Raw genomic sequence first — 22654 nt, forward strand, 5'->3', positions numbered from 1 at the left:
ATCTAAGGGGCAGCTAGGTGGCGCAGTGGCTAGAGCACCAGCCCTGGAGTCAGGAATACCTGGGTTCAAATCCGGCCTCAGACACTTAACACTTACTAGCTGTGTGACCCTGGGCAAGTCACTTAACCCCAATTGCCTCACCAAAAAAAACCCTAAAAGTCATCTGAAAAGAAATGTCCTGGGGCAGTTAGGTGGCACAGTGGCTAGAGCACTGGCCCTGGATTCAGGAGGACCTGAGTTCAAATTCGGCCTCAGACACTTGACACTTACTAGCTGCGTGACCCTGGGCAAATCACTTAACCCCCATTGCAGTGGGAAAAAAAAAAAAAGAAATGTCCATGTTGCAAGTTGGAACCACAGGGATGGTTTGGAAAAAGTCAGGGTTCCAAGCCCTAGATTTGGGAGTTATCTGATCATGGTATTAATTAGAAGTATGAATAATCGATATGTTCCTAGGGAAAGCAGAACACCTGCCCTTAGTGCCACCTTGCCTTTCAAAACTTCGTTCTCTCCCTAAGTATCAGAGAAATAAAGGGGTGGGGGGTGGGGGGCTTTTTCCATTGTTTTTTTTCAATCCCCTGATGAGCTCTCTTTATATTTTCTTTTCTTCAGTTATGTGAATTTGTGCAGAAAGGAGAACTGAAGCCGGCAGTAACCCAGCTGCTGTGGGAGCGTGTTACTGAGAAGGTTTCCTGCTCTGCCCTGGAGCGCTGCTCCTCCGTCATGTTGCTTGGAATGATGGCCAAGTGAGTTTTAGGGGACACCCACGCAGACCTAGAATGAGATTGGAGAGAAGAGGCTGAGTCTGAGGGAAGGGTTCCTTGTGCTCTTCCTTTGCCAGTCAAAGCAAACTGAGCAGTGTGTGTGATGCTGCCCTAACTGTGAGCAGTCTTGGCCCCAGGTCAGAGCTTGGCCCAATGGCGGCTCCTTCTGCCCATTGGAAGCCCCAGTGTACTGTGGGTTTACTTCCTGGGAGATATTTAGGATTTGTGCTATTAAATAATTTCTGTAACCCCACATTTCCTCCCTCCAGAGGAAAGCCAGAGATTGTGGGCAGCAATCTGGACACACTAGTAAGTGTGGCCCTAGAGGAAAAGGAAGAACAGGATTATCGACTGGCCCAGCAGGTATGCCAGGCCATCGCCAACATCTCTGACAGCCAGAAGGTGAGTTTGGGATGGGTGTCTACTGTCTGTGTTGGGGGTAGGAAAGCTGGTTTTGCCTGCCCCAGAAATCACCCTCTTGTTTCCCATAGCGTGGCCTGGGCAAAAGCCACCCCCCATTCCGGCTGCCCCAAGACCACCGATTGTTTGAGAGGCTCCGGGAGATGGTGGTTAAAGGTAAGTTGACAAGACAGGGATATGAAAACCTGGGAAATGGCTTTTAAGAAATAGGTAATGGGATGGGGCAGCTAGGTGGTGCTGTAGATAAAGCACCAGCCCTGGATTCAGAAGGACCTGAGTTCAAATGTCGCCTCAGACACTTGATACTTACTGTGTGACCCTGGGCAAGTCACTTAACCCTCATTGCCCTGCAAACAAACAAACAAAAAAGAAATAGGTAATGGGGCAGGCAGGTGGTGCAGTAGATAAAGCGCCAGCCCTGGATTCAGGAGGACCTGAGTTCAAATCCAGCCTCAGGCACTTGACACTTACTAGCTGTGTGACACTGGGCAAGTCACTTAACCCTCATTGCCCTGAAAAAAAAAATAATAAATAGGTAACTCCTTGGGTTTCTCTTAGGTTTTGTCCAACCAGACCCACTCTGGATCCCATTCAAGGAGGTGGCAGTGACTCTTATCTACCAGCTAGCAGAAGGACCTGAGGTGATCTGTGCTCAACTATTACAAGGTTGTGGGAAGCAGACTCTGGAGAGGATACAGGACCCAAGTACAACTGAGGAGGGCACTAGTAAGTGAGGAAAGTGGGAACAAGGCTAGTGTCCAGAGAGAGGGGATGCTTCATGCCCAGGGCTTGGAGGGTGGGGTGGGAGAGGGAACCAATCTCCATATCGAACCAGTGATGTTCAGGGAGGGTGACATGTGCAGAAGCTCTTCATGCCCTGCTTCCCACCCTCCCTAGCATTCCAGATGCCAAGGAGCAAAGAACAGATACTTAGGTGGGAATATGATGTGGTAGAAGCAAATACTGCCTGTGACTATCTTGTTCGGGATGCCTGGGGCTCACAATATGAGCATAATGCCTATCATTGTATAAGTCTGGCTTCAGGGGGGCATGTACCTTTTTATAGATGCCTTAGGTATTTTATTGATATATTTTTATGTGCATACATGCTCATAAACCAAGTGAGAACCCTGCCTTTTCTCAGCGAGAGCAGCACCAGAACAAGTGAGAGAGAAAGAAAACATTAGAAATCTGGGAAGAAGGGCCCTGAGATGCAGGTGTTTCTTTCTCCTGTAGAAGCAGCACCTACACTTCCCACCTTCCTGCTGATGAACCTGCTGTCCTTGGCTGGTGATGTGGCCCTACAACAGCTGGTGCATTTAGAGCAAGCAGTGAGCGGTGAGCTCCGCCGGCGCCGAGTCCTCCGGGAAGAGCAGGAGGAAGCCAAAACCAAAGGGCAGAAGGAAAAGGTCAGACGGGGTATCTGAGCACTTGTCCCCCATCCCAGCCCTCCCCCAAGTGGCTATGTGACTTCAGAGCAGTCATTTTCCCATTCGAGCCCTCAGTATTCCTAGCTGTGAACTGGGGAGGAAAAACATCTTTGCCTTTTTCCTACCACAAAGAAGAGTGGTGTACATAAACGCAAGTCTGTATTCTTCTGCCTAAGAGGGATTCTGCTATAAACAGCTGTTCAGTAAAGTCAGAGGTAGTAAGTAGCACTTCATACAGACAGAGTAAACGAATGTTGTTAATTGTTAATTTATTGTGTTTTACCTTTTTAAATGCTGAAAGTATAAGATTGTATTCTGTCATCATCATCATCGTTATTATGATTATCATGACTGACCTGTGATTTCCAATCTGTTTTCTCTCGATCCACCTCCCTGCCCCCCCACACCCCCCAAAAAGCTGATGCATATGGAGCACTTTGCAAAGTGCTTGAGAAATGCCGCATTTCATACAAAATCTAGCATTTTATTTGGTATATTTTTGACAGTTGTTTTTGTTAATAGTTAATAAATCTCAACACATAAACTTATTTATTCATCATAACAGGCTTACAATAATTAAACTGTTTTCTTAATAAATCCAAAGCTGTATGATTTTCATCAGTGTGGGTACTTACTCTCTCCACTGCCCCAGACCAAGGCTCTACACTTTAATTAACTGCTATGACCAAACAAATTATAATCACCTGATGACGAACCCCCTCCTAACTTGTTTCTCAGCTCTGCTATGTATGTGTGTTTGTACAGCTTATTAGAAGAAACAACCCTGTTTAGGCTACTGAGATGTATCAAGTTAGACTCAAATTATTTGAAACATGAGTAACATCTTTGCTTCTTGGGCCCAGGTTACCTGATTTTTGAACTTTGTGTTTTAGAAATAATCCCAGAGTAGGAAATAGGACTAGGATTTTGCTCTCAACTTTGCCTTTAGTATGTCATGTTAGTTCTCCAAATGCAAATTGAAAAGCAAAGTGAATAGAGATTGGAATAAGGGTTGTTAATTGCTGCTCTAATAATTTCATGCTTTCCTAATCTCTTCACTAGAATACCAGCAATGAAAGTACCATGGAGGAAGAGTTAGGCCTGGTGGGTGCTTCTGCTGATGACACAGAGGCAGAGCTGATCCGCAGTATCTGTGAGATGGAGCTGCTAGATGGTAAATGAGAGTGAAGGGTGATATTCCTCTATCCCAGGCTCATTTGCTTTTTTAAAAAAAGAAACCATAACTTTTATTGTAAATTTAATAATATCTTCAATAAGTACAAATAAACATAATGTGGGGTGGAAGCCCAAATAAAACCATAGAATTCTAATTATTTACATTTTGATTTTTTAAATTATAATGCTGTCCTCAGATATAAGTGCACGAATTTGTTACACAGTTGATGTCTCTATTTCCTTCACCAGCAGTTCACAAACCCTCCACCTAGCTGTTTCGAGGCAACTAGGTGGCATAGTGGATAGAACATTGGCTCTGGAGTCAGGAGGACCTGAGTTCAAATCTCACCTCAGACATTTATAAACTGTGTGACCCTAGGCAAGTCATTTAACCCTGATTGCCTCAAACATCCAGGACCATCTCCAGTTATTCTGATAATATATCTTTCCACTGGACCCAGATGGCTCTCTGGAGGAGAGAGTGAAGTTGGTGGCCTTGCACAGCCCTCCCTTACTTAAGTCATGATATCACCTCCTGATGTCGTGGTCCTCTTCGAAAACAACAGACAACCAACAACAACAGACCCTCCACAGGGCAGTAGAAAATCTACATAAGTTGCTATTGCTAAAACAATCATCACTGTATGGCCAACCTCTCCAAACTTAGCTAGATTGGACATTGGTCATGGACAAATATTCAATCTGGCCTGGAGCTCATAGGCAAAATCTTTCTAACTTGGGTAAGACTTGGCCAGTGCTAGCCTTCATACATCTAAGATCAATTCTACTCCACAGTAAGACATCAGAAAAACAGGAGTTTATTGGAGAAATATGACACAAACTTAAAATAACAACAATAATGGTTTATTCGCTTTGCAGCAGATCTTGCCCATCTATATACAAAGATTTTGTTGCCATTCTTCTAATTCTGTCATCTTTACTTTGTTTCATTTCCTATCTGCCTGTATTTCTTGGTATTATTCCTTTTTTGATAGCATAGTAGTATCCTACTCTATTGATAACCCCTACATAAAGGAGCAAGGGGAAAAGCATTTATTAAGCCAGGGCACTGTGCTAATAATAAGTGCTTTACAAATATCTCATTTGATCCTCACAACAACCCTGGGAAGTATTATTATACACATACACAATAGTAATAATAAATTATTTTATATAATTAACATAATATAATCCTCATTTTACAATTTAGTAAACCCAGGCAGAGATTAAGTGGCTTGCCCTTGCTCACACCACTTAAATTTATGTGTCTGAGGTTGGATTTGAACTTGGGTCTTCCTGACTTTAAGCCCAGATTTCTATCTACTACCTTATGTATGGTATGGCAGTAGGTTGAGATTATTTCTGCTTTTTTTGCTATTACAGGTAAAATAACTGTGGATGTTTTTGTGCAGATTTTTTTTCTTTTATGAGAATTCTTTTGCTTTGGTCCCCATACTGGAATTGCTGGGTCAAAGGTTATTATGTATTGCATACTGCCTAAGTTCCTGTCTCCAGCCTGAAATTTGATCCCTTTTTCTCCCCACAGGCAAACAGTTACTCTCCGCTTTTGTGCCCCTTTTGCTCAAGGTCTGTAATAATCCTGTCCTCTACAGTGACCCAATCCTCTCTACAGCTGCTTCGCTAGCCCTTGGCAAGTTCTGCATGATCAGGTAGGCCTGGGTTTATGGCACAACCTTTTAAAGGAGAATTTAGGGGGTATGAGTTCTTTGAGTATCCTTCCTTTCTCTGCCCCCAGTGCCACTTTCTGTGATTCCCAGCTCCGCCTCCTCTTCACTATGCTGGAAAAGTCTTCACTTCCTGTCGTTCGATCCAACCTCATGGTGGCCATTGGGGATTTGGCTATCCGATTCCCCAACCTGGTAGAGCCCTGGACTCCTAACCTTTATGCCAGGTAGGCCACACCACATGAGACTCACCCATTACTGTAAGGGGGGGCTAAAATTCTAGCTGTACTGTCTAAAATATCTGAGTGGTTGCCAATAAATTATAAGCTTTAGCAAGAGTATTTAAATGTTTAAGTATTTATTAAACAGCATTAGGATCAGAGAGAAAGGTAAAAATCTAACTATTTCTAAGAGAATCCACCATGGCAAGGTCAGGAACCAAAAGAGACAGAACCCCTCCACCAGCGGCTTCCTACTTCATGTCCCCCTCCCAGAAATGGGAGGCTCCTCAAGTTGATTGGCTGGTAGCCTTGATAGACAGTACCCACGAGCAAACGTCACTTCCTGATGCTAAGGACCTTGACCACATACATGGCTTGCCCTCAGAGGCCTTCACTTCATGGCAGAGCTTTTCTACAGTAAGTCTCCAGCAGGTGGTGTCATTCCAGTTGTTACATTACCAAGGGCTAAGAACCTGAAATTCAGGCAGGAGTCACTTGAGTGGGCATTACTTTGAGTATGCATTGGAAGCTGTTGTGCCAGATGCCACTTTGAGGCTGACCTAGATGCCCAAGAACAAAACTCAAACCATTGGTGTTTTCCCTGAGTCTGTGGCCCTCTGAAGCCCCCTTTTTAATCACCATTATGAGGGGTGATGAAGGTTCATGCTTTGGGGATCTCTTGGCTCTAAAATAGGAGGAACTAGTTGTTTCAATACAGGGCCTTGGTCCCTACTGGGAAAACTTCCTTTTCCCTGAATGGAACGGGTACTGAAGTGTTCCCACTGACCTTGAATGTCTGCCCTAGACTCCGGGACCCAGCTCCCCAAGTTCGGAAAACAGCAGGGCTGGTGATGACACACCTAATCCTGAAGGACATGGTGAGAGTGAAGGGCCAGGTGAGCGAGATGGCCGTGTTGCTTATTGACCCGGAGCCTGAAGTCGCTGCTCTAGCGAAGAACTTTTTCAATGAGCTTGCTGGCAAGGTGAGAAGGCAGGCAGGCCGGCCCAGAGGAGGCCGGAGGAGAGTGTGCTGGACTAGGGATGCTCGTGTCACGCAGGGACTTGCAGTTGCCTCTGTCTCTTCCCTGCAGGGCAACGTAGTCTACAATCTCCTTCCTGACATTATAAGTCGCCTGTCGGATCCTGAGAATGGAGTGGAGGAGGAGCCTTTCCACACCATTATGAGGTGTGTGCCCTGGGCCCTGAAGCAGCCCCTTGAGCTTTCCCTGTGACATGGTGGGATTCCTGCTAGGAATGTGCAGCCTAGAGAAGAGTGAAGGGGAGGGGAAATCTGTCCTCAAGTACTGGAAGGATCATGTGAAAGATGACTTGTTCTTAGCCCAGGGGGCAGATCACTGGCTTGATTTTAAAAGAAAATAACATCCAAACAACCAGTAAGGGTTTTTCAAGACCTTTGTGCAAATGCTAGAGTAGCACTTGCCAGAAATGTTGTAGAAAACATCTTTCCCCCCTCTGACCTACAAAAACCTATTTCTTTTTCTACTTAGGCCATGTACTTCCTTCATATGCCAGTTTGTTTTTCATTTTTAAATCATTCCCTTGGTCTCTGTATCCCATTCAGATACAGGCTGATCAAAACGATCTTTGAGATTCCATTGAAATTTCTAGATAGAGGTCAGAAGGGTAGTTAGAGATCTGTAGGGCTGTGCAAAAGATCCCTCTTCCCCAGGCAAGAGAATAGCAGAATATAATGTAAAGATAGGAAAGGATAGGCCTTGGTGGTCAGGTTTATCTGTGAGCCACAATTCTCCTCCTCACAGGCAACTTCTGTCCTACATCACCAAGGACAAGCAGACGGAGAGTCTCGTGGAGAAGCTGTGCCAGAGGTTCAGAACAGCCCGGTATGCTGGTCAGCAGCTGTAGAACTCTTCATGCTAAGGGAACCTCGGAGCTAAAGACACCCTCCCCTGTTCCTTCCTGAAGCTAGAGTCTCCCTAAGCTATGGGGGATGGGGACCATAAGGGGCATGGTGGTACAGTGGAAAGAAGGCTGGGTTTGGGATGAGCCAAATCATGGCTCTGTGACTCTTCATCCGTGTGATCTTGGACAGGTTATCAAATGCCTCTATAAAAGGAGGCGCTTGGACTCAGTGACCACTTATGTTCCATTCCTGCTCTGGATTTAAGACCCTAGGATGGCAGAGGCACAGGGAGGACACACAGATTCTCATCCCCTCTCAGGCTTTTACATCAGCTCATTAAGTTCCGTGCATTCAGTCTATATCTAACCTCCTGATGACTGCCAACTAGGCACTCTTTTTTGTTTGTTTGTTTTGTTTTGTTTTGTTTTTTGAGAGGCAATGGGGGTTAAGTGACTTGCCCAGGGTCACACAGCTAGTAAGTGTTAAGTGTCTGAGGCCGGCTTTGAACTCGGGTCCTTCTGAATCCAGGGCCAGTACTCTATCCACTGCGCCACCTAGCTGCCCCCCAACCAGGCACTCTTAAAGTGTCCATCTGACCACATTGCTCATGTACTCAAGAAGCCTCAATGTGTCACAGTTGCCTTTAGATTAAAATACAAACTCCCTTTTTGGAATTTAAAGACCTTCTTAGTCTTACTGGAGCTTTTATTTCCAAGCTGGTTATACATTTCTCCCCCTATATTCTAGGCAAGCTAGCCTGTTCCTCAGAGATAACAGTCCATAGTGCACAGGTTGTCTCCTGTGCTTGTAATGTGCCTCTTAGAAACCCTAGCTCCCTTCAAGGTTTGGCTCAAGCACCACTTCCTTCAAAAGAAGTCTTTCCTGATTTTCCCAGTCCTTAGTACCCCCCCCACACACACACACCCATTGTGTTTGGGGGAGGGGGTATATGCTGTGTATACTTTTCTTTGAGCATCTCTCTTGTGGTTACTTATCCATGAACATATTGAACATATTATTTATGCCCGGTACAATGTAAGCTCTCTGAGAGCAGGCACTATCTTACTTGTGCATTAGTATCTACTCAATCTGGCACAATCTAAGCACTTAGTAAATGCTCTTTGATTAGATCCCTGCATCTCTCTACTCTCATAAATTCTTATCTCTCCTCAGGACTGAGAGGCAGCACAGGGACCTGGCCTACTGTCTGTCATTGCTACCCATGACAGAGCGAGGCCTCCGCAAGATGCAAGACAACTTTGAGTGCTTTGGGGATAAATTGTCCGATGAGACCATCTTCAGTGCCTTCCTGGCGGCTGTAGGCAAGCTTCGTCGCTGGGCTAAGCCCGAGTGCAAGGTGAGAAGGGCCTACAGCCCTGCTCTTCTGGGTGATGCGGTATTGACATCTCTACTGTCCTCTGAGCAAATGAGGTCTTAGGACTTAGATTATTCCCAGACTTTTATTTGTACTACATGGCAATAACTATGTTTCAGACCCCACCCCACCCCCTCCCCTTTCTTGATTTCTTCCCCTTTTACTTCAGGCTCTGGTGGATGAATTTGAACAAAAACTTCGGGCCTGTCACACACGAGGACTAGATGGAGCCCAGGAGCCTGAGACTGATGAAGGTGCTGATCAGCTATCCCAGCCAACAACTAAAAGACACGTTAGTGGTATGTATGCGAGACAGCCCATGTTAAAATGTGTGAAAGAATCAATGGCATAAATGAGCAGCTGCTGGTTAGAACATGGGTTAGAAATGTAGGACAAACTGTAGTTTGTACAATATGTAGTTCAACAAAAATTGCCAGGAAAACTGGAAAAGCAGTGTGGCATAAACTAGCAGAGACCAAGAGCTCACAGCTTATACCAAGATAAGCTCTGAATAGGGACATGATTTACATACAAGAGGAGCAGGACACTGTAGCTAAAATTAGCAGAGAAGTAGATAAGTGGGAGGATAAGTCTTTGTGTCAAATTTATCTGATAGAGGTCATAGGAAACTGAGTCAAATTTTTTTTTTAAGAATAAGAGCCAATGGGGCAGCTAGGTGGCACAGTGGATAAAGCACCGGCCCTGGATTCAGAAGGACCTGAGTTCAAATCCAGCCTCAAACACTTAACACTTACTAGCTGTATGACCCTGGGCAAGTCACTTAACCCCAATTGCCTCACCAAAACAAAACCCAAAAAAAGAATAAGAGCCAATGGATATGAATAGGCAGTTTTCAGAGGAAGAAATCCAAACTTTCAATAACCATATTGTGAAAAACCACATTTAAAAGTGGGACTCAGGGTTGGAGAAGTATCAAAGGTCTTTATTTACATTCTCAAGAGAATGGGCCTGTTCCTTAATGGAATGGCAGCAAACATGGGTCCCTGAGCCCTTTTTATCCTTTAACACAGCTGGCCCCTCCCTTCTTCCCCAGTTACAATCTGTGTGCCAAGACCGCCCCATGACCAGCCTTGGGCCTCCCTCATTACGGGATTTGGTTTGCTGGGGAGGGGGAGGGGAGGCAGCCCCTTTTTAGACTGGGAGGAGCCCACCCCTGTTTGTGGAAATTAGCATTTTCAACTTGGGGGGGGGGGCATGTTTCCTACACATATAAAAAATGTTTGAAATCACTGTTTCAGTTCTTTATGGTAACAAAGAACTAGAATCCAGGTGCCCATTAACAGAAGACCGGCTGAACAAATTTTGGTACATGAATAGGATGCAGTCCCACTGCCCAGTATGACATGATGAAGGGGAAGGTTGCAGAGAAAACATGTAGGGGAAGACTTGCATGAAAATGATGAAAGGGATTCATGAACTGACATAGAATAAAGTGAGAACCAAGAGAATGATTTCTATAATAACGAGACTCTTGTAAAAATGAACAACTTTGAAAGATTTCAGAACTCTCACCAATCCAAAGGACTAATGATGTCCCTGACAGAGAAGTCATGGACTCAGGGTAGAGACTGAAACATGTTTTTGGACAAGGCCGGTAGGAGAAGGATTTTTATTTGCTTGGCTAATGCATGTGTGTTATAAGGGTTTTGTTTTTCTTTAATGTGGCATAGGGGTGGGAGAAAGAGAAAGTAGACTTTCATTAATTTAATTTTTAAAAAAGAAATGTAGAGAAGACAGGGAGGTCTCTCCACTAAGAGAACCTTTTGGCTAAGTCCTGACACTCATCCATGTCTTATTCCTTTGACCTTAGACGCTGCTGTTAGCCAAGGTCCAGCTTCCACTACCTCAGATAATGACTTTGTTACACCTCAGCCTCGGGGCACTGTTAAACAAAGGCCAAGCACCAGAAAGGGAGTGTCTAAGAAGACAACAATCATCTTTTCCAGTGATGAATCCAGTGAGGAAGGTAAATGTTCCTAGTCCCCTATATAATACCCAGGGCACAGCTAATGAGGCCTACCATGGATGACCCCAAACTAGAGGATGTCATTGCCCCACCATTCTGGAACCGGTGGCAGGTAACACCAAGGGTCACAGAATCACAGACTGTTCAAAGGTCATATAGACCTGCCTCCTCAGGCCAGCACCCCAGAGTGCTGGCACCACTCACTGTGAGATCTCCAATAAGGTCATGTAGGCCCGCCTCTGAGGCCCAGAGATAAAAAGGGAATAGTCAGAAGTCACAGTTAAACTGGGAACCCAGGCCACCTAAAGCACAGTCAGTGCTCTTTCTGTCTGTAGCCTGTTTTGGGTGACCTGTTCTTTACATTCATGCATCAACTTTCTCTTACCCTCTAAACCCTCTCTTCTGCAGAGTGCTCAGCAGAGATGACAGAAGATGATGAGACACCTAAGAAGACAACCCCTATCCGCCGAGCCACTACCCGCAGCCAAAAGGCCTTAAGGCGCCTTCCTCCCATCCCTGTCGTGTAGTGAGATGGGGGCCCTGTGGGGATAATTGAGCTGAGTTTGACTTCTTGCTATGTAATATGTTTCCCCGTGCCCTTATTTTTTTATGAATAAAAAAAATTTTGAACTTCCCAGGAATTTTCCTTTAACCACCTTCCTTAGTCTAAGTTGGGATCCTGTCTTGATTCTGGAAGCCACAGGTGGAGGGTAATCAATTAAAAATCAGAGAAGTGATTCAGGCACCCTGGGATGCCGGCATGACTCACTGTGAGATCTCAGATAAACCCCGTGTGTCCTCAGGATCACAACTTTCCTCCTTTTACCTTCCCACCACTAACAAAAGAGGAGCAAAGCTGCTGCTAAGAGTGTCTCTGCTTCCCTCCTTCGTGGGACCCCAGAACCAAGCTGTATCTAATGTAGAAAGAGCTAACAATGCCCAGCAGCTGACCTTCTTTTGTTTCTAGAGCAGTTCTCCCTTCCCTGGGTTTGAGTTTAGTTCCTGAACACAACACATGGCTCCATTTCATTCCATTTGCATGTCAATAAGCATTAAGTGTCCCTTCTATATCCAGTACCTTGCTAGGCACTGAGCACACGAAATCCAAAGTGAATTAATCCTTATTCTCCAGGAGTGTATATCCTTTCAGGGGACATAATATATAATATGCACTTATTTAAGATGTACATACTGAAGTCCATACAGAATACATAGAAGGTAGGGTGGGAAGGCACTAGCAATTGAGACTATGTCAGAAAAGCTTCCTGTGAAAGGAAATTTCATAAACTTATGTTCAGTTGTATCCAACTCTTTATGACCCTGTTTGGAGTTTTCTTGGCAAAGATACTGGAGTGGTTGGCCATTTCCTTCTCCAGCTCATTTTACAGATGAGGAAACTGAGTCAAACAGGGTTAAGGGACTTGCCCAGGGTCACATAGCTAGTAAAAGTGTCTATGGCTAGATTTTAATTTAGTTGACCCAGTGCTCTATCTACTGTACCACCTAGCTGCATCAACTTTACTTTTATGGAAAAGCAGGATTCTCTGAGGCTGAAGTAAGGAGGAAATACATTCTAGCCATGACAAAGAAAATGAGGTACCTTGTGTAAGGAGCAGAGAGGCCAGTTTGGCTGGATTGTAGAGGGGGAGAGAGGAGAGGAATGTACAATAAGTCTGGAAAGATAGGTGGGGACCTTAAAAGCTAACTCAAAGAAATTGTATTTTATTCTGGAATTTACTGAGTAGGGAAGAACACGGTCAGAAATGCAATTTCAAGAAAATCACTGGCAGCAGTGTGGTGAATAGAGTTGGGTAAAGAGGGACTTGACAGTCAGGGATGCCAATTAAGAAGCCACTGCAAAAGTCTAGAAGTGGTAGTTGATGAGAGCCTGAATGGTGGTTGTGGTTGTGTGAGTAAAGAGGAGATAGATGGGTGAGATGGGGAGATACATGGGGTGTGAGAGTGAATTGGGGGTATCAATGAGGTTACAAATCTGGTAGACTGGGGGGCAGCTAGGTGGCACAGTGGATAGAGCACCAGTCCTGGATTCAGGAGGACCTGGGTTCAAATCTGGCCTCAGACACTTGACCCTTACTAGCTGTGTGACCCTGGGCAAGTCACTTAACCCTCATTGCCCAGCACAAAAAAAAAAAAAATCTGGTAGACTGGAAGAATGGAAGAAATTTGGAAGGTTTTGGTAGGTTTGAGAAGAAAGATGAGTTTTTTGCTTTGGACATGTTGAATTTAAGGTGTCTGTGGAACAATCAGTTTGAAAATGACCTATTGGATATTGGCAATTGGTGTGGGACCAAAGTTTGGAAATGATTCAAACTGGATGTATAGATCTGAATCATTTGCATAAATGTGTTGATTTAAACCTATGGGAGCTGGTGATGTCACTGAGAATGTGTGGGAAGAAGAGGGCCCAAAACAAAGCCTTGAGGACTTGAGGGACAGGAAATGGAGTTTGGCATGATGGATGATGAACTAGCAGCTGAGAGGGAGGAGGGAGGGTTCAGACAAGTAGAGAACCAGAAGAGTGGTCTTGATAACCAAAAAATAGTATGCAGAAGAGAGTCAACAATGGAAAATGCTATTGGGAAGGTCAAGAAGGATTAAGACTGAGAAAAGACTGGGGGCAGCTAGGTGGCACAGTGGATAAAGCACTGGTCCTGGATTCAGGAGGATCTGAGTTCAAATCCGGCCTCAGACACTTGACACTCACTAGCTGTGTGACCCTGGGCAAGTCACTTAACCCCCATTGCCCCACAAAAAAACAAAACAAAAACAAAAACAAGACTGGGAAAAGACTGTCAGATCTGGCTGGTTGAGATGCAGAGAGAACAACCTCAGTGATGAAACAAGAAAGCAGATTTCCAAGGGCTGACAGGAGAGAGAAAAGTGAAATGATGTGTATAGATATTTTCTAGGATTTGGGCTGGGAAAGGAAAGAAAGTTATGGGTTAACAGCTTGAGGGGAGGGCAAAGCTTGAGTGAAGGATTTTTAAGGATGGTGGTAGGGGAGATATAGGCATGTCTGAAGATGGTAGAGAAGGACCCAGTAAACAGGGAAAAGGTAGCCTGCCCCTACACCAGGCTTGTTCTTTGTGAAAAGAAAGACATTCAATGAATGTTTGTACCTGCGTCATGACTAAAGCAAATAGTTCTCCCCCAGTTCTGAGCTGCCCTCTGATTGGGGTGGGAGTGAAGGACGGGGGACACTTACTTAAGGAGGGAGACTAAGGCAGAGGGTCCTCAGGGTTACCATTTGTGAGGAGAGGTCAGCCTGTGCACTGTGGGGGAAGCAGGCACCTCTAAATATATGGGATTTTTTTGCCTGCATTGATATGCTGCATGGATGCATGAATATGCTCACGTATTCCTCTTCCCTAGAGCCTGTTTCTGCCACTTTCCCACAAGACCAAAAGCAACAGACACTTTCCTCTTTGCACAGGGGCACCCCACCCCCTTCCCTCTCTGCCTAATGCCTCATTAAATCCCTGAACTGACTGCCAAGCATGAATACAAACTGGCCTACAAGCTACTGAAGATGGGAGCAGCCTTTGGAAAGAGACAGGACATACCGGTGATGGGCAGAATCAGTGAGGAGCACCACCACTCCTTAACCTTTAAAGTAAAGGTTATCACTCAGCTAAATTTAGCCACTGGCTTTTTTGAGAGAGGGGGCAGGGGGCGGAGCTCCGATTACCCTGAGCCAGCAAAGAGCCCCCAGCATGTCCCCCACCTATGAACCTGCTGTTCTTGTATCTCTGCTTGTTAATCTTTTCGCTGCAGCAGGAGGGTTCCATTCTCAGGGCACTTTTGGCCACATTCCCAAAATGACTTCATGTTTAAAATCAGAATTTTTATATGTATGTGTGTATGTATGTATATGTGTGTATGTAGGGAATCATCTAGTCACTAGATTTTTTGTTTGTTTTTGTTTGTTTGGTTGGTTTTTTGCGGGGCAATGAGGGTTAAGTGATTTGCCCAGGGTCACACAGCTAGTAAGTGTCAAGTGTCTGAGGCCAGATTTGAACTCAGGTCCTCCTGACTCCAGGGCCGGTGCTCTATCCACTGCACCACGTAGCTGCCCCCTAGTCACTAGATTTTAATGTGATCCCCCCTCCCCTTTAGATGGGGAAATTGGGGTCTAGAGAAGTAAATGAAATAACCAACCTCTTCACTCTTCCCTAATGGACCCACTTTCTGTATGCCTGACACTCCCTTCAACTCAGAAACCAATCCCAGACCACAATTGGTACCTCCAGGCCAAGAAGACCTCCAGACTGAAAACATCCTCGACATTCCTTGCACAGAGAGCTCAGGAGGGCTTCACAGCCTGATCCCATCATGAAAGAGGCGCTGTGTTCTCAGTCTGGATTGGGCACCTCCCAGGTTACCAAAAGCTTAAATCTCCTTCCTGTACCCTTCCTCCCCATCCTAGCGGTAACCAGGGTGATACGCTCCCTCTCCAGAGCAGTGGGGGAGGAGGGGAGCAGTGAGATGTGCTCTCTCCTCTTCCCCCTACCGGATTGTAGGCTCCCAGTAGCAAAGTAACAAAACCGATATAGATAATTCCGGCTGGGGTAGTTTTAATCTCCCTAAATTATCTAGTCTCCCACCAAGCTACTTTCTCAGATCCAGGAGACTTCAGTGGCCTTCAACAACCTTGAGCCTCACTCTTTTCCCACGTTTTAGTCCTGGAGGTTAGAGCCCTTTGTGATAGAAATGCCGCCTGCTAGTGGGGGGGGGGGAGGGGAAATGGGGGTTGGGAAGCCCCACCCTTGCCTTTTCCTCAGCTGTTCCTTCGTCACTACCGTAAAGACTGGAGGAGAGGTACCTTTTCAGGTCTTCAGAGGGAGAAAAGCAGTAACGGTAGCCTCTTTCCCCATAAAGAGAAAAGTGGAAAGTGGGAATGGAAGGCAGAAGGGTTAACTTTAGCCACATAGTGTGGCCACAACGTGGGACAGACCTTTTGTTTCCTATGTTGATCGTAAATCTTAGAACTGAAAGAAACCTTCAAGATCATTTGGTACAAATCCTTCATTTTACAGAGGAGAAGACACTTTCCAAGGTCACAGAGGGAGTAAATAAATAACAGTAAAGACCAGAACCCATGTCCTTGACTCCAGTTCCAATGTCCTTCCCACTACGGCTTGTGGATTCCTCTTCTCTTTCTCCCTGCTCCCCAAGTCCTGATGTCTTTTCACATGTCTTAATCTCATCCAGTCAGCCAGCACTTCCCACCGATTTCTTTAATTATTTTTCCTAAGTAGCCCCTAAAATTGTAAAAAGAAATTCCCTCACAGTAACAATTCCAAGTAGGGCAGGTAGTGAAACTGTGATTGGCCCCATTTTTGTTGTTGTTGTTGTTGAGTCCTTTTTCAGTCCAATTCTTTGTGACCCCATTTGAGGTTTTCCTGACAGAGGTATAGGAGTTTGCCATTTCCTTCTCCAGCTCAATTTACAGATGAGGAAATAGGCAAACAGGGTTAAGTGACTTGCCCAGGATCACACAGCTAGTAAGTTTCTGAGGCCAGATTTGAACTCAGGAAGATGAGTATTCCTAAAATGAGGAAACTGAGGTTCTCTTGGGAGTCAAAGATAAAAGTGAAACTGTCCCTGTCTTCAAAGAACTTACTTTCTAAATGAGGAGACAAAGTGCACAAATATAATAAGCAAATACAAAGCAGATACAAGGTAACCTTGGTAGGAAAGGCAATAGTAGTTGGGTAACCGAGGAAAGGCCTCATGCAGAAGAATGTGGTGCTTTACTGGAGTCTAGAAGGAAACTTGGAATTCCAAGTGCTGTGGAGGTAAAAAGGAAAAGCACTCCAGGCATGGGAGACGGCCCTTGCAACTGGAGACAGGAACTGGAGTGTGCTCTGTGTGTGCGTGGCCAATTTGTCACCTTTTTGGCCTAGGAGATCTAGTAACAATGACCACTTCGTGGATGCGCAACCTAAATGTCAAGTCATTTCCATATAAGCAGGCTCTTCACTACGTGCAGAATTCCACAACCTCTGCCCCCACCCCCATCCTCTTACTTGCAATCACTGCCCTCCCCTCCTTCCCATTATGGCTAGCCCAATCACGTCCTTTCTCACCGTTCCCTATAGCGCCTTTCTCCCCTAATCGCCAACTCCCCCTCCCCCCAACTCAGCAGCTGCTACCCAGGTCTCCTTCCTTCCCTCTCCCCCCTCCCCCCCGAGTGGCTCAGAATGCAGGCAGAGATGGGGGCGGGGGGGGGGGACAGGGAGAAGCGGGGGAAGTGAAGAGGGGGGTGGGGCGATGGAAGGGTAGCGGAGAGCCCGCAGAGGAGGTGGGGGGAGGAATAGTGCCTCCGCAGCTGCTCGGAGTTTTAGGGCTGCACGTAGCCTCTGCTCCCCGGCCTCGGGACTGGTTGCGCAGTATAAGGGGCGGGGCTAGCTTCTGGGCCCTCTATAAAAGCCGGCTCGCTCCTCCCTTTGCGCTCTTAGCTCCTCTCCCAAGCTCGGTTCCAGGTAAAATCTCCGGAGGAAACAAGGACGGTGGGGGGTGGGGCTGAGGCTGGGGGTCAGGGCCAGAGTAAAGGGAGCTGCAAAGCGTGCATCTTGTGCACCTTCGCTCCCTTCCCTCCTTCAGGAGAAATAAAAGTGCAGATTAGAGGCGAGGGGGGGAGGGGGGCTCGGCATTAGGTAAAATTCATAGACCCAGAGGGCAGAAGGAAAAGGAGGGAGGGACGGACGAGAACTAGTACAGGGACGTGAGGCGTCGGAGGGCAAGGATGGAGGCTGGGCGCCGAGAGCCCTCCCCTCTCTCTGCGCATCCCTGGGATGAATGGATGGGAGGGGGGAGGGGGGAGGGGGGAGGGGGGAGGGGGGAGGAGGGATGGTGGTGCTTGAGCTAATCCCTGAGGAGGAGGAGGAAGAGCGGCCCCATGAGGGTGGGGGCAGCCCCGCTGCTGGGTTTCCGGGTGGATCCCACCCCCACGCGAGCCCGGCGTGACAGAACTAGGTGGGTTGAGAGATGGGGGGAGGGGCTAAAGAGCCTCGGGGTTGGATTGGGACTGGGTGTGTGGGGAGGGGGGGCTCTCAGAGGGAGATGGACCCCTAATTGAGCCCCATCTTCTGCCCCCAGGATCTGCTGCTTCAGTCGCATCCCTGAAACAAGATGGTGAAGGTCGGAGTCAACGGGTGAGTGGAATCCAGGGGAAGGAGAGGACGGGGACAAAGCAGCCACACGAGCCCCAAGGGGCTCGCTGCAGTCTAACCTAACTGCAGGCACAAGCCTATTTATTGGAAATCCTACCAAGACGATTCTTTTTTTTGTAAGCTCTTCCCTGAGATCCACCCGGGGGCAGGTGCTAGCCTCCAAGGAGACTCCAAGGTCAGAGCTCAGCAAGGGCTTCTGCCTAAACTCAATGGTTCCTTGTGTCTTTGTGCTAGCACCCCCACACACCCCATCTCCTCTGCTCCCGCCCCCTCATGCAGCTGTCCCAGCTGTTGCTATAGTGTACAAAATCTTCCGGAGGATTCTCTTCCCTGGATCTCTTCTGCCCTTTCCCGCCCTCCAGGGCCACGTGGGGGTGGAGGGGGTGAGTGATGGAAGAAGGGCTCCTGCCCTCCCCCTTCATTGGCACTTTTCTTTCCCCCAGACTAATTCACTTCACATCAGGGAGAGGGCGCCTTTTCCTATGGGTCACCCGAGCAGCCATGTTGTAATAGGGAAGGAAATGAGTGAGCAACCGTTAGGGTTCCTCAGATCCTCATCTCTTCCACTCCCCTTCCTTGACTCATCTTTTTAGTGCCTACCCCAAAGTGTGGAGAAACATTTCCTGCTAGGAAATAGGGCACATAATAAGAGGCACCAGGACACTTGCATTTGTCTATTACCTGACCTGTTAGCTATTTCATTAACTGCCTCAGTTCTCAACCCTGCCAGTTTCCCAGTTTGGGCTTCCAGAAACTAGACACCCATTCTACCCTACCCTGGTCTCCCTCAAATTATAGAATTTTAGATCAAGTCCAATTTCATTTTAAATTTAAAAAAAATCCTCCCCAGCCTAGTTCCTTATCCTCAAAAATCCTATCTCCCCATTGCCTCCTAATTTCCATGTGATTTAGAGTTTTGGGGGAACCCCTTCTTCCCAAAGTAATTTGTGGGTGTGGTGGCTTTAACCTGTGCTGAGTCATGGATGTCTGGAAATGAAAATTTCCACTGTAAGACTATCTTTTTTTTTTTTAAGTGAGGCAATTGGGGTTAAGTGACTTGCCCAGGGTCACACAGCTAGTAAGTGTTAAGTGTCTGAGGCCAGATTTGAACTCAGGTACTCCTGAATCCAGGGCCGGTGCTCTATCCACTGCTCCACCTAGCTGCCCTGTAGGACTATCTTAACATGAAAGCATATCCATTTCATTTTCTTGCCTTTGCAAGTGTGTATCTACTGGTTTTCCCCATCTCCAGAGCTAATTCTGCCCAAAAGGCCAACCCTATAAAGGTCATCTTGAGGATTAGGTGTCTGATCCCTAGGAACCCTGTCCTTCTCCGTTTTGGCTCCCAGAAACCAGATCTCCCTTACCCCACCCTGAGGCTAAATATAACTACCTGACCTTTCTGCAGCCAGAGAAAAGCCAGAGCTTTGCTTTCTCCTATAGAACACTATAAAATCCCTAGTATTGGGGAAAGGAAGAAAAGACCTCCCCAATGATCATTAAGTGGCAAAATCTAATCAAATTACAATTCTGGAATTGGGGGTGGGGATGAGAGAGAAGCTGGGACTTCAGATATTACAACTGTCATTATTGTTTTGTAGGGAGGCGTTGTAGTTGTATTAGCCTTTCCTGGGTTAATTTCTAACCTTTAATCCTGCCCTTTGAGTTCTGTGATTCTGACTAAAGTCCTATAACTCTGGGGCTGGATGTCAAGAAACAGGCTGGGGCGGCGTGATCCTGGCAGATACTATGTGGCAGCTATGTTCAGTGTCTCAGCAGTGGGTCACATGTACCATTTGCCTGTGGCACTTTTTCCTTGAGACTAGACTAAGATCATGGATTGTAAAGGGATAGGAGGAAGAAGTAAAGTTTATACCCAACACCCCTTGGTATAGCAGAAACCCTTTACAATGTGGTATTAGACTATGCCCAGGCCTGTTTGACAGGAATGTGCAAGGCGGTTTGCTGGCATATTAAAGGTTGAGGAACCTCTGAAGGAGAAGGCAGGAACTGGACCTGATTTCATTCATAGTGTACCAAGATGGAGACTTTCCCAGGGTTTTTATCCAGTTCGTATCAGTGAGCCTTGAACCCAAGTCTTCCTGGCTCTGTGGCTAGCTGGCCACATTATTACCTATTAGGAAAACCTTTTTCCTGGCTAGATTTGCCTAGAATCTTTAGCTTCTCTTCCCCCTTCCTCTCATTCCATCTGGTTTCTCCTTCCTTTGTCAGATTTGGCCGTATTGGACGCCTGGTAACCAGGGCTGCATTCAACTCCAGTGGAGTAGATGTTGTGGCCATCAATGACCCCTTCATCGACCTCAACTACATGGTAAGTGATGTCTTAGTGGCTGGGGTCAATAGGGCCTGAGTGGCATGGGAAGGGGGTGGAAGCAGTTTTCTGCAGCATCTGATGAGGTTCCCCACACCCTTGTCATCTCTCTAGGTTTATATGTTTCAATATGATTCCACCCATGGCAAGTTCAAGGGCACCGTCAAGGCTGAGAATGGAAAGCTGGTGATCAATGGAAAAGCCATTACCATCTTCCAGGAGTGAGTGTAGTGGACAGGGTGGGAACATTGGGGTTTGGGAAGATACAAAGGGCAAAATAGTCATACCTAGCTTCTTAATCCTCTTTTAGGCGGGACCCCACCAATATTAAGTGGGGAGATGCTGGAGCTGATTATGTTGTAGAGTCCACTGGTGTCTTTACAACCATGGAAAAGGCTGGGGTAAGTAACAGAAAAAACACTATTCACCTTCCAGGGCTGGGAGATTGGAGTGGTTGTGGCTGTCATCTACCTAGAAAATGGGTGTGACAGCTTGGCTACTAGGAAGGGTCGGGCCAGGTTCTGTAACTTCCTCTTTCTTTCCTCTGCCTCAGGCTCACTTGAAGGGTGGAGCCAAGCGGGTCATTATTTCTGCCCCTTCTGCTGATGCCCCAATGTTCGTGATGGGAGTGAACCATGAAAAATATGACAATTCCCTTAAGATTGTCAGGTGAGTAGGTAGGACAGATGATAAGTTTTACAGTAGTAAATGGGGAAAGAATTGAAGCAGGCGGTGCTTCAGAAGGGAGGAGGAAGGGAATGTCCAGGCTGGAACATCTTCCCCTGACTTCTCTTCTTTCCTTTTCCAGTAATGCCTCCTGTACTACCAACTGCTTGGCCCCCTTGGCCAAGGTCATTCATGACAACTTTGGCATCGTGGAAGGACTCATGGTATGGATACAATGTCGGGTAGTCAAAATTAGGCCCCTTCAATTCTCCAACAATATGCCATATGTCCTGATAGCACCCAAAGGCCGGTGTTGGGCCAGGGTGATGAGGAGGTGGTTGTAGAGGAGTACGTTGTGTTATCGTAGGCCTGACCCTTTCTTCTTGCAGACTACAGTCCATGCCATTACTGCTACCCAGAAGACAGTGGATGGCCCCTCTGGCAAGCTGTGGCGTGATGGGCGTGGTGCTGCCCAGAACATCATCCCTGCTTCCACTGGTGCTGCTAAGGCTGTAGGCAAGGTCATCCCTGAACTGAATGGGTAAGATAACCCTCATTTATTTTTCTCTGCCCTGAAGAGGCCATGGGGTGGAGGGAGACACAGAAAAGATGTTTTAATTATGACACTAACAATATCCTAATGACTGCAGGAAACTCACAGGCATGGCCTTCCGTGTTCCTACTCCCAATGTGTCTGTTGTGGATCTGACCTGCCGCCTGGAGAAAGCTGTAAGTGTAGCATTAAATAAAGGGAATTTGGGGATTCTCTGCCTGATGGACTACATAACAGAATGGAAGTCACAAAGGAATTGGAATCCCTCCCTTTTCTTTTCTAGGCCAAATATGATGATATCAAGAAAGTGGTGAAGCAAGCATCAGAGGGACCCTTGAAGGGCATCTTGGGCTACACAGAGGACCAGGTTGTATCCAGTGACTTTAACAGCAACACCCACTCTTCTACCTTTGATGCTGGCGCTGGCATTGCCCTCAATGACCATTTTGTGAAGCTCATTTCCTGGTATGTGGCCATGGTGAAGATGAATTGTGTGGGGGTTGTACATAGGAAAGAGGTTTGAGGAGCTTGCCAGACTAGGTATATGTCTAAACAACAAATTCTCACCTGTCCTTTTGTCTGTTTTCCAGGTATGACAATGAGTATGGTTACAGCAACCGTGTAGTAGACCTCATGGTCTACATGGCCTCCAAGGAGTAAACTGGAAAGCCATGGATCTTCATCCCCAGCCAAAAGGAGAGTTCCACCACTGGGGAGCCCACATCCCTAACCTATGTTCCCGTACTAGGGATCCCATGCCCCATTCACATTGTTGTCCCAAAGCACCCCTGTAGTAGGGGGGAGAAGCCTAGAGTCCTCTATTGTGTACGTACCATCAATAAAGTCACCATATTCAGTGCATTTATTGTCTATCTTATTTTTTCTGGAAGAAACATGACTGCTGGTCTGTGATTTAGATGAAAGAAAGCTAGCTGCCTTCTACCCTTTCCCTTAAATTCATACCTAG

At 46.5% G+C, this 22654-nt stretch overlaps 2 protein-coding genes and 1 long non-coding RNA gene across 4 annotated transcripts in view; 2 read left to right on the forward strand and 1 right to left on the reverse strand.

Moving 5' to 3' along the window:
- NCAPD2 (non-SMC condensin I complex subunit D2) overlaps window positions 1-11574 on the forward strand; it is a 37605-nt gene extending 26031 nt beyond the window's left edge. For both annotated transcript variants that reach the window (XM_043966491.1, XM_043966493.1), the window contains exons 18-32: window positions 613-746; window positions 1034-1166; window positions 1256-1340; window positions 1743-1910; window positions 2421-2593; window positions 3677-3788; window positions 5337-5460; window positions 5547-5702; window positions 6502-6679; window positions 6788-6882; window positions 7478-7558; window positions 8752-8935; window positions 9123-9252; window positions 10785-10940; window positions 11349-11574. In XM_043966491.1, coding sequence (XP_043822426.1) covers window positions 613-746; window positions 1034-1166; window positions 1256-1340; window positions 1743-1910; window positions 2421-2593; window positions 3677-3788; window positions 5337-5460; window positions 5547-5702; window positions 6502-6679; window positions 6788-6882; window positions 7478-7558; window positions 8752-8935; window positions 9123-9252; window positions 10785-10940; window positions 11349-11467 — 2028 coding nt within the window. In that variant the 3' untranslated portion in view covers window positions 11468-11574. The remainder of the gene's footprint in view (window positions 1-612; window positions 747-1033; window positions 1167-1255; window positions 1341-1742; window positions 1911-2420; window positions 2594-3676; window positions 3789-5336; window positions 5461-5546; window positions 5703-6501; window positions 6680-6787; window positions 6883-7477; window positions 7559-8751; window positions 8936-9122; window positions 9253-10784; window positions 10941-11348) is intronic.
- On the reverse strand, window positions 645-15310 carry LOC122728206. The gene is made up of 3 exons (XR_006353250.1): window positions 15206-15310; window positions 1495-1531; window positions 645-774 (listed from the first exon to the last, which is right to left on the reverse strand). It is a non-coding gene; the product is annotated as an uncharacterized LOC122728206 (long non-coding RNA).
- Window positions 15311-17344: 2034 nt separating this feature from the next.
- On the forward strand, window positions 17345-22548 carry GAPDH (glyceraldehyde-3-phosphate dehydrogenase). Its single transcript, XM_043965689.1, has 11 exons — window positions 17345-17446; window positions 18063-18118; window positions 20369-20468; window positions 20583-20689; window positions 20779-20869; window positions 21022-21137; window positions 21277-21358; window positions 21524-21675; window positions 21785-21863; window positions 21971-22152; window positions 22278-22548. The coding sequence occupies exons 2-11, from the start codon at window positions 18096-18098 to the stop codon at window positions 22345-22347; spliced, it is 1002 nt and encodes a 333-aa protein (XP_043821624.1). The 5' UTR covers window positions 17345-17446; window positions 18063-18095; the 3' UTR covers window positions 22348-22548.
- The last annotated feature ends 106 nt before the right edge of the window (window positions 22549-22654 follow it).

This window comes from Dromiciops gliroides, chromosome 5 (genome assembly GCF_019393635.1).
Source record: "Dromiciops gliroides isolate mDroGli1 chromosome 5, mDroGli1.pri, whole genome shotgun sequence".
Lineage (NCBI taxonomy): Eukaryota > Metazoa > Chordata > Mammalia > Microbiotheria > Microbiotheriidae > Dromiciops > Dromiciops gliroides.